This window comes from Thamnophis sirtalis, unplaced genomic scaffold (assembly GCF_051295495.1).
Source record: "Thamnophis sirtalis isolate CommonGarterSnake01/CBP01778 unplaced genomic scaffold, rThaSir2_p1.2 scaffold_3, whole genome shotgun sequence".
NCBI lineage: Eukaryota > Metazoa > Chordata > Lepidosauria > Squamata > Natricidae > Thamnophis > Thamnophis sirtalis.
In genome coordinates this window covers 112,039,111-112,054,100 of record NW_028261383.1, presented here as the reverse complement: position 1 = coordinate 112,054,100, position 14,990 = coordinate 112,039,111, and the positions used below count along the sequence as shown (strand labels likewise).

Genomic DNA, 14,990 nt, shown 5'->3' with positions numbered 1-14,990 from the left:
TTCAAATCACCAAATCTTCAAGACAGAGAGCATTAAGGGGACAGAAGGTGAATGTTAAATGTTTCTCAGTGACAGCTCAAAGTAAGGCTCAGCCAAGACATCTCTCAGACAGGTCATAGTATTTCTAAGCAAATGTAATACTCTGTGATAACTACCACACCACCACACTGCCTATATTTGATCTTCTCAAGTTTGGTAATTCTGTTTCCTTAATTACACATGCATGTTCCTTTTTTCCTTGCCCAATTAGAATTTTCCTTGCTCATTAGAATTCTTGATCATTTGGTGGTGTTGCCTTTACTCTTACGTCGTGGCTTCAAGAAACCATAAGAACTCCATGACAGCCCTATTTTTTCTGTGGCTGAAACAAGTCCTGGACATTGCTATAGAATTTTTGTTGTTGCTATTGTTCTTTGGGTGTGGTTTTTTTAGTAAGAATTAAAGGAATACTTAAATAGTTACTGCTGGTAAATACTTATCCAACATATAATTGAGGGTTGACTCATCACGTAGTTCTGCTGAATTGATACTTTGTAAACAATGCCCATACAAAAACTATCTTGAAAGGGCTGATGCTAATCAAATGAATATTCTATTATCTTATTTAAATCATTTACTTTATCCTTTACCCCAGGGAGTAATTTTAGTGACTGCATTTACAAATTCTCCTCAGAGAAAGGCATGAATAGTTCTACATTATCTTTCTGTTCCAAATAGAGTAGCTTTTGAAATGGTCCACAGAAGATACTAAACACGTTGTATACAGTTTGCAGTTGGACTTACTTCAGTCCCCTCTGAAACACAATCCAAAGACAAGGAGATACTTTCCAAATATTTTTTTTACTATTTCTATCTCGGAAAAATAGTAGAGACCGGAAAACTCAAGCTCTTACATATGTTCTTCATCACTTCACTTTTTTTAGGACTTTGAAATAATTAAAACTATATTAGGAAGTTTTACAACAGAGATATTTCTTTTAAGAATTGCCCAGAGCCATACAGATGATATGGGCAGTGTAGATGAACGATAGATAGATAGGCAGGCAGGCAGGCAGGCAGGCAGGCAGGCAAGCAGACAGACAGACAGACAGACAGACAGCTGTAGTCACCATAAAGTTTAAAATGAGCTTCAAGCCTTCCTACATTCAGTATAACAGTTTTCAGCTCAGGGAGGTTTAATTCATCTCCCTGAAATCTTCTATTTTACCACTCTAGATATTCAAATAAAGCACTTAGTGGGGATATTTGTGAAAGTACTACTACTGGTCAAATAATAGCGACAGAAAAAATAGGGGTGATTTAATTAAAATGCAGTTACCAATGAAGAAAATAAAAGCATATATTTGCCATTTTCTCAGTTTGTGACCCTATGGAAGAAGTCTCTTTCTTAACTTCCTATTTTATATCACCATCCTCATGCTTGTACAGTGAAAGACTGTTTTGATCAAAACAGCATGTTCAGGAATCACTAGATCACTTGGTCACAGTCTACCATGACAAGTCTTTTTTTTTCAAATTATGCTATACCTAATAGTATTCACATCTGCATCTATACACTTATCCATGTATTCATGCAAATGTATACGTATCTTTATTTCTCCTTTTTAGAGGGGGAGTTATGCAGGTGCTACTTTATATAACCTTTCAAAAGAAAATGGTTATTTATACAGTTCTAACAAATAAAAAAGCCTTTCTGTTGGTTAGAGACAATTCAAGAATTGGATCACCCAAAAAACACCCCTGGAAGTAGACTCTGCCAACCTTGCCTACTAGATAAACCAGGCAGTATAATCATTCATATTTTAACTTATTCGTTCCTTCCACCAAACAGTAGCTCTTTCATCAATCTATCAATATTTTGACAGGATATAAATGATATTTCAAATCCAAACAAACATTATATAAGCAATGGATTTTTCTGTCTTTAATTTTTCAACATCTTTCTGTTTCTGGTTTTATAAATGTTCTTTTTTTCCCCACTGATCAAGCCTACTTACAGATTTTCTGTAGTTTCTGAAGTAAGAATCTGCTTCTCTTGGGTTGGACTGGAAACCCTGAAATAGAAGAAATGGGAAAATTCAAAAATGATGGGTTATTGGAGTATTTGTCCGTGTTTGGTTTGTGCATAATGTTGCAGCTTTAAACAGTGGCTGACGGTTCCAATGGCTGGGGCTTGTTGTGGCATGTTTGGGGGAAGATATGGGGCCTTGCTGTTATTTCTGCTGCTCTGCTCAGCTCAGCATTACTCAACTCAACCCTCTGAGACTGCCTGTCCCTTTGTGGTGTTGTCTAACTTTGTCAGTTTGGTTGAAGTAATCAAAGGAGGAGATGAGCTTTTTGGCACTGGGCTAGACTGGTTTTATGCATAAATATGACATTAACTTGACTATTCTTTCCTTACACTCCCCCCCTCCACCCCTTTACAGTACTATATTCTAGTTTCTCCTCCCTTCCCCTTGGTCCTATACCTCCCTATGCTTTTATATTTATTTCCTTCTCTCTCTTTCTTTCCCGTTTCTGTGTGCACCGTCTTGTATGGCTGCGACAGAGGAGGAAGGCGCGACCGCGAGGGAATAATCTCAGTGTATGTACTGCAGCCTGGACTCCTGGTTCTATGCGCTCGCTGCCTCCAGTTCCCTCCCCCTGGGCTCCTCAAAGTAGCAAGCTGCCAATTTTATGTGTCCATCTAGTCTTACACACACATTTCCTTTCTACTCTTTCAACCTGAAGCCCACATGGTGACTTTCCTCATTGCTACATTGTGCTATACGGGCACATCTTTCTCTCCAGTCCATGATTCTGTTGTCCTTATGTCTACATTAGGCTTTCTCATCAATTACTCTTTTTTTCTCTGTTTCTTCCCTCTTCCATTATCTCTGCTTTTAACCATGCTCATTATTCAATTCCTGCCTCTGTGGTGCTAGTTTCAGTAGTCACTAAATAGTTCTCTAAACCCCCTAGCTTAATGGCAAATGATTTTTCTGTGACTACCATAGTTTAATGGAAAGTTGCTGTTGGGAAAGGCAGCTTCTAAGCTAGATCAGTTTTTTATTTTGTTTATTGAGCCTAATTTGCATAGCTCCATTTCATCCCACAAAACTTCAGGTATTCTAACCAAGGTTCTATTCCTCCTTCAACATTCTACCTTAGAAGGCATGAAGAAACCAGTAATTGCACCAGCCAGATTTTCCTCCCCTTATGAATAACTTCACTAGTGACCAATCTGTGGCATCTTAAAAGATTTTGTAGTCCAAAATCCACTTCACCATACAATCTTAAACACAGTTGTCAGTAGTATCACAATCACAAATCTGGACAGTGATACAGAGTGCTAAATTCACTTTTCAAAAATTACGCCATTAATTCCATTGGAAATTCTTTTTCAGTGGATATCCATATGATTTTACTATATATATATATCTTCAATTTTAAGATGGCATGAGATCGTTTGTTTATTTTTGTCCATTAGATGCCCCCATCAGTTCTTACCATTTTCTATATTTTAATTTGGAGATGAAAAACTTAATACCTGAAACAAAAACCATTCTCTCTTATCACATGTTTACAATAAATCCTGAATCCTAGAACATTTGCCTTTCTTTCTTATGCAAGATGATTAGTTGTGCATTTGTAGTTGAGGATCAGAAGTACATTTAGCCAGGCTTTCACAACCCTTTACTGTACTCCATCTACTGGTTTTTTCCTTCACCGCAATAACTCTAGAGCAGGGGTGTCAAACATGCATTGTCACGTGACGTATTGGGACTTTTTCCCCCTTTGCTAGACTGGGTGTGAGTGTGGCCAGCGCATGATGCATCCGCCCCACGAGTCGTGAGTTTGACAGCCCTGCTCTAGAGGCAGAAGTGAGAGCATTTAGATATAATGAAAGTTTTCCTTGGTTTCTATAATAAGTTTAGGACATGGAAGACCGAACTGCCAAAGAAAATGAAGATGCAGCCTTGAGGTTTTGATCCCTCTATTGTAGTTGTAAACTCTGCAGTTAAGACTCGGCTTACATTGCCTTCACTTGGTGAATTGATAGCATAATAGATATGACATGGCCACTAAACATCAGCCCCCAAAATAATTCTGTGCAGTGAATCTATAGATGGGAGTTCTTTCAACTAATTAACTTCCTTATTACTATGACTTAAATACAAAGAAAATGCTTCAGAATTCCTAACATATAAGTACCAAATGTCACTCTAACAGACACAAGACTTATGTTATTTGAACATTTTCTTCAGGTAAGTTTAGGATGGATAGTATACCTATTCTAATTCAAGAATCATAAACTATACTATAAGTAACTGCAAAAAAGAATAATCCATTATAAAAGTATAGCTTTAGAGTGATAATCTCATGTTGAAGATATATGATAACATGAATATTAAAAAGACTGGCATGTAAGTTTAAAAAGAAGTGTGAACTTATACTAGTTAACAGTTTTTTCTGACACAATGTTGAATATCTCAGGAAAAAATAATTTAGATTTACCGATATGGGTGTTAAATTAATTCTGCACAGAAAATTATAGTTAATATTTTAGCGGTCCTAACATAAAACAGAATGAAATTAAATGTTGGGTTGCAAAGTTCAGCTGTGAAAAAGAAGTAGTTATGACTTTGTATTACATGCTTACTAACATTTATGAAAGAATTATAAATCTATTACCCTAGAACAATTTCCCAAACAAACAAGCAATGCAACAAAAACCTCTGGAGATGACAATCCCTTCTCAGCTATAGAAATCTTAGTCCTTTGTTGTAAAGAAGTCAATATTTTTATTTTAGGATGTGCCACTGAAAGACTGAAATGCAATATAGAACAGATTAGTTATTGATAATGCAATAATCTCTATCTTCTGCCTTTACTTTATTAACTTATCCTACCATTCTGTATTACATTTTTAATATAGTTGCAAAATTCTCTCATATGCTGTCTTTTTCATTAAGTTTACCCATGAAATTGCCATTTTGGAAGAGAAATTGCTGTTCTCATTTCCTGCATCCCATTAGGAATGGACAGGACATCTTGAAAAAGAAAAGCTTGTTCACTTGTAGCTGATGTTCTTTGAGATAATCTCAATCCATTCTCAGCCCTTTCCCCAGACATTCATTGTCATGTCTTTCCATCGGTCTCAGAAAAGTATCCCCCCAAAAACCTGATTCTAAGTTTACAAAGGACGTTTTAGCAACTCTGCAATCTTTGTTTGATTATTTACAATTGTGGGTCACCATGCACACCAGTCCCGTGTTTAGGAGACAACCACAACAGTTTTCTGTTGGGAAGAGGCTTCTGGTTGCATATGCATCTGTCCCTCTAGGTGGGAAAAGGGGAAAGACATCAGAAAGTACAACAGTTACAAGTGAGTAATTTCTCTTTCTTTTTCTTTTCCTCTGTGGATCAGAAATAGCTGAATAGTAAGAAGGCTGGGATTTTGGGTTTTCAGGAAGACCTGCTCCTAGAAGTTCAAGATTCTATTTCCAAGCCTGGTATTACTTGTTCAAAACAGTGTAAGGAATCAGGAAATTGATTTTTCTGGTATTTCAAGGACAAATAGATCTAAACAAAATCTTCCACTATATCATATAGGGAAGTACTGTTAGTTTTTCCAGGATGATGATTGCTTGTCCAGTTGATCTTTGTTCTGCACAAACATAATGATGAAAGTTGAAATACACTATAAGAAATACATTGTGAGATTAAGACACATTGTTGATTACTTGTGAATAGAATATTCTCTTTCCCTAAAAATTTAGCAAGACTATGCTGAAAACTTAAAACAACAGAAATATAGCAACAGGCATAGTAAAGCCAGCCTTGTATATTTGAGAAGTATTAATCAGTGAATGGCTTGCTCCAGAAATTGTGAGTGCTCCTTAACTAGAGGTTTTTAAGAATGGGCTGATGTAATTGGAGGGAGACAGTCCTGCAGACAACCTGGTTACATGCCGTCAATGATTTTAAAGGTTCAAACCAGCACCTTAAATAGGACCTTGAAGCAGATTGGCAGCCAGTGCAATTTGCAGAGCACACATAATTATCTGCACTGCTGCATTCTGCACCAGTTGAAACTCATGGAAACTCCCTCAAAAGTAGCCCTATGTAAAGTATGTTATAATTGTCCAATATGAAGATAACTAGACCATAAATAACTGTGAGGAAGATCCTTCCAATCCAGGAAATGGTGCAACAGGCACACAACACAAAGCTATGCAAAGGCCCTCCTGACGTGACTGCCACCTGCTCAGGAATGGAGTTGTGAGTCTAGGAGGAGCCCCAGATTGCTCACCATGTTTGCACAACATAGTCTAGAAGATGATTTAATGGATCCATCTTCCTATAGTGTGTAATGGCACTAGAAAAACCCATGGCTAAGCATGAGGAGAGAACAAGAACTCCCCCAGTTTCAGATCACACAGCCACTGCTCCAACAGAAACATCAGATATGGAGCATAACCATTGTCCCATGATGGGCTCTGAATTACCTGAGATTGGCCCATGGCCATCATGGTGCAATCCAGAATGGAATCGAGCTCCAGAAAGGAAATTAATTATGCAGCAGGGAGGCTGGCACAACAGCAACAATCCCATCTGATCCCCAGAGCCCAATTTAAGGAATAAGATCTTACATCCAATGATCTGTGGTACAACGTCACTCTCCTGCCTCAGAGTCTCAGCTGATGCAACACCCAACTCCTGCTTGGAATATTTCCAAAAGGACCACCCCTTTCCAGAGCCAGCTAGATTTCAGTGGTGCATACTAGAGTGGCACTATTATCAACATTTAAATCACGGAGGAGGGATGCCTTATTGCAGACTAAACTGGCATTAGAGGCCAGGGCTACTGAAGGTCTGCTAACAGGGTACTGGGTAGAGACCAGTGGTGGGATTCAAATAATTTAACAACCGGTTATCTGCCCTAATGACCAGCAGGGTAGGTGGGGCTTGGTGGTCATGTTACTGGATGGGCATGGCCAACTCAACATCATTCACGTTGATGGGCGCTTCACCTTAGCTGTTACAATGTAATAAGGATTAAGCAGAGAGGCAGTTTCTGTAAGCAGGACAATAAAGATTAGGCTAGAAACAACACCAGAATGTTTCCTTCCTGCCTTCCTTATAGGATTAGCCCTGTAAAGTGGAAAAAAAACCAAAATGAGATTTCTTCCAACAACCGGTTCTGAACTGCTTAGAAAGTTACCAACCGGTTCTCCCACATAGGTGCGAACTGGCTGAATCCCACCACTGGTAGAGACCAAGAAACTTGAACAGAAAACTGATATATGGCAACAATTCCATGTTCCCCAAAGGTAGCTCGCTCCCTGTCTCCCATCATACATTTGCAAGCTCCATTGCTACCAAAAAAGCACCTCCATTCCCCCCCAATGACAGCACCATCCCCCAAACCAAAGCCCCCAAAATCAGAGACTGGGAACCTCCCATTGTCCTCAGCAACCATCCCCAGGAGGGGTAGCTGGGCACCTGGAGACACTATAGCTTCACCAGTTCTCAGTGCCTTCACCAGCCACCATCTTCCTACACACTGTCATAAACTCACATACACTACAACACATTCACACAGAACTCTTACTCACCCTCATTCACCCTATCTCACATACTCACAGCCACCCTCTCCTGCCATTCTCACCATCCAGTAGGAGCTCCCCTCATTCACCCATTCCCAATTCCTCTCTGGCTCTTATTCAGAATCAGTCCTTTCATAATAGCCTTGCAGAAGACAGGGGAGCCTGATTGTTTTCTTCCTTTCTTATGTGTGACTTCTGCAGAGGAAAGTAGGTCCACTATAGCTTGCCCCTCTATTGTAGCCCTCAATCTCTAAGCCACTACTCGAATAAAGTCTCAGGGTCCAGAGCATATATGTAGGAAGGAACTGGGGAAAGGAATCTGGCCTGTTTTGTATCTGACATTCCTCTCTAGAAGGAATGTGGTTAAGCTACATGTCACACTGTTTAAGACAGTATAGAAAATCTTATTATAATACGTTGGTTCTGGTTCAGCTGTATTCATAATATAGCAGATAATACAAAAGATATGCAGGTAAGGCAACGGGAATAAGGATGATGATATTGCAATTGGCATCAATATTTCTGTCCACAGAACGGTCAGGATAGGTAATGATAAAAATACGGTTTGGGACCGCAAACAGCTGCACCCTAATTACATGTAAATAATAAAAATAGTCAAAACCATGGTTAATAATTCAAACAAATCAATTATGAGTAAGGAGAAAATTTTCAACTCCTTTTCTAGGAGCAGAAAGTATTGAAGCAACTTAAAAGTATCACTAAATGTTATTCTGATTCTACAGATTTACCTCCATGCTTGAGGTAATATCCATGAATGATACCACAATATTTTTTTTAAACTTGTATGCTGCCCAACTCTCAATGACTCAAGATGTCTCCCAACAAACAAATTACATTAAACTTTTTTTTAAATTCAAGACTTCCAAGATTCAACTTTTAGTTTTCTATTTCATTCCTTTTCTACATTCTGCAATCTCAAACAAACTGATTTTTAAGGAAAATATTATATTAGGCCGTGACCCGTCAAAACCGCGGTCCACAAAAGCGCGCTCGACGAAAGCGCGCATTTGACGTCATCACAGCGCGACGAAAAAAATTACAAATTGAAATAAAAATAAAATTAAAGCAAGCCGATTCACATAAAGGTAAGGGTTAGGGTTAGGGTTAGGGTTAGGTTTAGGTTTAGGTTTAGAGTATTAGGGTTACGTTTAGCATTAGGTTAAGGGTTAGCATTAGGTTTAGCGTTAGGTTAAGGGTTAGGTTTAGGGTTAGATTTAGGGTTAGGTTAAGGTTTAGGTTTAGGTTTAGGGTTAGGTTTGGGGGGGTTAGGGTAAGGTTTTCACTTTATTTTTACATTTATCGATCACAGCGCGATGTTTTCGTCGCGCTGTGATGATGTCACGTACGCGCTTTCGTTGAGCGCAATTTTGTCGTCCGCGGTTTTGTGGTGGAACCATATTAGGCTGAGACTTGCAAGTCTTAATTTTAACTAGATAGTAAAATCTAAATGTACTTCCTGCTTGAAACACAATGGACACATTTAGAGAAACAAAACATTGAAACAACTGTATATAAATTCATAATATAGGGAAGGCAATGTGGCTAAGATTATTTTCTTCAGCAGTCACCGGTTCTTTACCTCACAGGATTATTTGAATATATCCCACAAAATTGAGGGGTTGGAGTGGTTAATCCAACAGTTCTATGTAGGCCCCATTGACATTAAAATGGTGAGTAATCAAACACAGTGTGTTATTTTAAAATGTGCCCATCATTCAAGAAACATCAGCTGCCACCATCAGCCTTATGTACCACAAGGACTTCCTAGGCCAGTGTTTCTCAACCTTGGCAATTTGAAGATGTCTGGACTTCAACTCCCAGAATTCCCCAGCCAGCATTCGCTGGCTGGGGAATTCTGGGAGTTGAAGTCCGGACATCTTTAAGTTGCCAAGGTTGAGAAACACTGTCCTAGGCATTGTTAGATGTATATTTTTTTTCTTAAACATGAACAATGCAAGACGGTCCTTGACTTGAAAGTATGCCTCTTGCTCAGAAATGGGGGGAAAAGATAAATTGAAGTGATAACAGGGATGGGTGGGAGAGGGACGATTAGAAAGATGATGAGAGCCAATCTTGTCATTTTGTCGTTGGCTAAATAAAGGTTTAGGAGTTATCATATATATCTTGTCAATCTTCTCATTAACAAGTAAGCTTCCAAACTGCAGCTATTTTGTGACAATGTGACCATATTAGATTATTCAACCTTCAAATTGCCTAACCTTATTTGTATATTGTAAAACTTTACATAAACAATGCTATGTATTACTATATGCAAATATTATTTGGTCAATTTTAGGTTTATAATATCAACTCAGTGTAGATGAGAAATACAGTATATACTTACTATATTGCTTTTATCTTTATTAACCTACCAATGAATAATGCGTGTTGCATTTTATCTATAAAGTTTTGTAATTTCTAAATGTAATTTAAAGTTAAAGCTGAGTCACGTTAGTGGAATTCAATGCTTTTCCCATTATGATAATTTAAAATATCATAATATGCTGCAGATCTTGTACATACTTTATTTAGAAAAGGCTCTTTCATCATCTTGTAGAGGTTTCTGTGTCTGGAAAGAAGGATGGCATTTTCCTTGTGCCTTCCTCCTAAATCTTCCCCAGAAGGCTGGGAAATGTGGAATTTTAAAAAAAGGAATTTGCAAAATCATTTTTCTCCCATTCTCCAAAGCTGCAGCAATGGCAAAAGCCTTTCATGAATAGAAAAAGATCATAAATCCTACAGTGATTACAAGGTCTGGCTCTCTCCTTTCCTTTGCTAAGGCTTACTTTTGCGTAAACTTTTTGAGTGTGTTTCTCGCTGAGCAGTTCTAGAGCATAATGAACTGCTTCTTTGAGAGTAAATGTATCAAAGGGTCAGGCCTAGCCAAATCTGACAGTTTTTGAAATTGATATATGTGTCATGAAGAGCAGTAAATATAAATAAGAGACAAGGTGGCTATGTGTATGTGACTGGATGTTTCCCCTGTGCAGCATACAATTTTCCATGTTTCTATTAAATTATTGTCTTGCATTTAATGTTTTTGGGTTACAAGATCATCCTTTGACATATGTTTCTGGGAACGTTCTCCCGGCTTAAAACTTGCCAAACTTCCAGCTCTATCTATTTTTTTCCTTATACTTTTAATGGAAAAAAATTACTTAAGAAATTTACAAGCTGAGAAGCATCGGTCTCCAGTATAATCTTTATTTCAAAAAATGCCTCTGAGTTCTATGTAGGCCCCGTTGACGTTAAAATGGTGAGTAATCAAACATAGTGTATTGTTTAAAAATGTGCCCATAATTCAAGAAAAAATGTGGAGGTAAAGTAAACTAACAGAAACCATCAGAGAATGGAACCAGTTACATGGATACAATTAAGGATGACTTAAGCCAGTCTCATTCAGGGATGGAGGAGGAGGTGAAGTCAACATCAAGGCAGAAAAAGAAATGTTGGCAGAACATTTCTTTAATGGTTAGGTGGAGCAGGGAAAATAGCCTAAAAACTAGACTTTCTGTTTTCATATTTCTGAAACAAATTGAAAGTCAGCAGTTAGAAATAGGGAAGAGGGAAGAAAAAACATCTACCTGATTGATGCTGGTTCCAATCTTAAAGTGCTATGACATTTGAAATAAATTGTTTACAAATCCTGGAACAAAGTAACAATAGCTAGAATTCAACAAACCATGTGACAGATTTACTAGCTTTAAGTAACTTCTTAAGCAGCAGTTAGTAGCACAATATCTGAATATATTGGCATCCAGAATATAAGTATACTTATCTAAAAAGAGACTTCAGGAAGATTAGTTAAGATTGTTTAAATCTAATTTTCCTCACTGTGCTTAAGGTTCTACCCAGATTCATGAAATAATAGATGATGTGATATATGACACAAAGAAATTATAGAGGCAAAGAAAAAACATGCAGAAAGCAAAAGAAGGGCAGTCTATGGCCAGAAGCATCAGAGAATCTGATGGTTTCATCAGTGATGAAACATTGCAGCATCACAACGCAGACAACACATGTACAAAAGACACAGAGCTTCAGTTGCATTGGTACAAAGTTCATTTCATTGCTACTCTTCCCCCAACATTTCTATCTGTGGATGCTTGAACTAGTTATAGAGTGTATGGAATACTATTTAATTTGTTTAATTTAAGGATGTGAATATTTTTTTCTTTCTTTTGCAATAGGCAATCTCTTCATATATATTTCCTTTGGCCAAAGTTTTTTCATGACATTGGCCAGAGAAAGTAATTTATGCTTTCATCTCCAGTTAAGAGCATTCATAACCAAAAAAACTTCTGCTGAGTTGCTGCTCATATAAAATGTGCCTTCTTTTCTAGCTCATTCAAGAGAGGAATGCATTATGGCAGTTATGTTCTTCTTAGCTACATTTGTAATGTATTCCTGAGTTCATTGGAAAAGGAGGGATTCTCAGTTGGATGTAACAAGATGTCCTAATCCATAATTTAGGCATAGAACAATGACAGGAGAGACTGGTATATGTATCAACAGTTTATATATCCTATAGTTTTGTAAGTGTTAGAGAATAGAAAGATGCACTGGATAACCAGTCTGATGGGATATAATTCTATTTCTCTGGCTGGAGTACATTTAGCTGAATAGTAGCCTGTTTCTGTAATTTTATCCCACACTTTACAAAACCTATTGGCTTTTGCTTTCTTGTAAGGCTCCCCTAATGTTGTTATACTGGGTTTCTATCTCTCTCCAGACCATTCCCGATACAAGTCCCATGAAACGCTCTGCCTCCATGTTAGGCCACTCACGCTCCAAAGGTACACGCTTGGATGATTACTCTCTAGAAAGAGTAATTCCAGAGGACGGCCAGAGACATCACCGCCGACGGGAGCGGACCCACCGTACATCAGAACGTTCACTGAGTCGATACACTGATGTGGACACAGGTAAAAACAATTCAAGGCAAATGGAAGCTTATTCTGGGGAAGGGAATGGGAAGCCTGTGGTGTTCCAGGAAGTTATTTCTCATTTCATCTCAGGTGGACATAATTTCAAAGAAAACACTGGGTGCCAGCCTCCCCCAGTTTTTATTTTCTAAGAAAGCCTATGAGGAACAGACAGGGTTTACTGATAATTTTGGAAAGGAAAAAAATGCTTGAAAATAATTATTTGTTTTGAATATACTGGCTTCCCTTCTCTTGTTAAGTAACTCCATCTAAGACGTCTGAAAGTTCAATGACAGAAATGATTCCTCAAGAGTCTTCACAGATAATCCTCGACTTAAAACCACAATTGAGATGGGAATCTCAGTCATGGAGTAAAACTACAGTTAAATGAGATGTCCATGTGACTGATTTGCTTAATGACTATAATTCCAGTATTTCCAGTTCTGGTTGTTAAGCAAATGAAGTCTCAGGTAAGGAGAGTGGTGTGTTTTGAGGTTGTGGGAGACCTTAGGAGGTTCTGCTCAGGAGCTGAAAATCCTCCCTACCAAAATCAACAGAAGTTTCAGCCTTTAAATGAAGAGGCACTAAGTACACAGCCTGTGTAAGGCATCGCAGCCACTCACCCGCCCATCTGAGACACTCTGCACTCCTTACTTCACTACATTGCTTCTCCACTGTCTGCTTTCAACTCCCTCTCATCTCGGGCTGGCCAAAAGAGATGCCTGCCAAAGGATTTCAGTTCCTCCCCATGCACAAATAACTGCTTTGATGGGGCACAGGAGTTTAGCTTTGTTTTTGCACTCTGCTGAAGGAGCTTAGCTATCCTCTGTGCACAGAAGGGAACTCCTTTGACAGGGTGTTTGAAGGGAGCTGAAATCTAAAAGATTGCATGTTCATTTCTGCATCCCACCAAAGGAATTCAACTCCCTTCAGCAAATAGCTCTTTCAGACAACCCCAGAGATCGGATGGAGTCCCTCTTGACAGGCAGCCACAGTTTGCAACTTCTCCAGCTATCTTCTCCATTGACTTTCTGGCAGAGAAGTTTGTAAATGACAATCACATTAATGCAGGGCACTTGGCAACTGGTGAACAGGTTGCTATGCACCAAATCACAATCATGTGACTGCAGAAGTGGTATTGCAATGTTTTGCAATGGTCAGAAGTGTCTTACGGGCCATAAAGCAGCTTTTCTGAGGCCATCATCGTTCCAGATTTCCAGACCCACACCGTTGTTGAACAAACAACACTACCCGTATTCCTTGTTCTGGGAGGGGAAATTAGTCTTCCCCAAACACTAACTTAGAGCCCGGGTCACATAAGACTGTTAAACCACTAAAATGGTTAAAATTGAGAGAAAGGAAGTTGGAGTTCAGCATTTTGTTAGAAGCCATTATTTGACAATGTGTGAATCAGGCCATCATGCTGAACTACGATATGTCTCATTTGTTTGGACATAGCATAGGACATACTTTTTCCTCTCTTTTTCTGTTTCCTGTTGTTAGAAGTGTAAACTAGCCAGCGTTCCTGGGAGTCAGGTACTCCAATAAAATAAATAAATATTATGCAAACAGAGATATGATTTGTTAATCCCAATTTAGTATTAGTCTACCGTATGAAGTTAGCCAGTGAATATTCATATAGCTTACAAGCATCTTTCAAATATTTCATCAGCTAAGCATCTGAGTAGGGAGTTCACTGAAAAGCAATCTTAATTTGGCTGCATGGAGGTCCAAGTTCAGACATTACACCAATGTATTAAATTATTCTCCTTATTCAGTTTTGTTTGATCTAAATGCTCACTTGGGTGAAGATAGCCCAGAAAAGCAATTTATTCTGTAGAATGTAATATATACTTTGGAGTCTTAAATCTTGGACACCAAAGTATATAATGATCACCTTTGACTATCCAAGTAGTCAAGTAAAATGTGCCTTCAGTGTTTTAGCATTTCGTCATACTTTCCTCCCTTTTTTTGCTGGTCTGTTATGCAGAGCATTAACAGGTGATCGTAATATCCTCCATATCATTCATTTAAAACAAATGCATTGGATTTTAAATTGTTTTGTTTTTCTCACTGGCAGGTCTGGGTACAGACCTCAGTCTGACTACACAGTCAGCTGACCTACCTCCCAAGGAAAGGGATCAAGAGCGAGGCAGGCCTAAGGATCGGAAGCACCACCACCATCACCACCACCATCACCACCATCACACATCTTCTGACAAGGAGCGATATTCACAAGAGAGGCATGAATATAGCCGGCCTCGATCCAGAGATCGACGATGGTCCCGTTCACCCAGTGAAGGCCGAGAACATGTGCCTCATAGGCAGGTTGGTATGGCTTTCCATTCCATATTGCGCTTCTAAGAACTAAAACAAGTTAGTCCTTTAGTATTAAAAAATGTCTATTTCCTTCAAGAGTGTCAAACTCCAGTTATCTATCTACTTGTGTAAA

General features: G+C 38.5%; 1 protein-coding gene across 1 annotated transcript in view; it reads left to right on the top strand.

Annotated features, from left to right (window-relative positions):
* The window catches only part of CACNA1A (calcium voltage-gated channel subunit alpha1 A), a 256,745-nt gene that overhangs the window by 226,465 nt on the left and 15,290 nt on the right, over positions 1–14,990 (top strand). Inside the window, exons 44-46 of the mRNA XM_087709710.1 lie at positions 2,549–2,584; positions 12,346–12,538; positions 14,619–14,866. Of these exons, the coding sequence (XP_087565836.1) occupies positions 2,549–2,584; positions 12,346–12,538; positions 14,619–14,866 (477 nt within the window). The remainder of the gene's footprint in view (positions 1–2,548; positions 2,585–12,345; positions 12,539–14,618; positions 14,867–14,990) is intronic.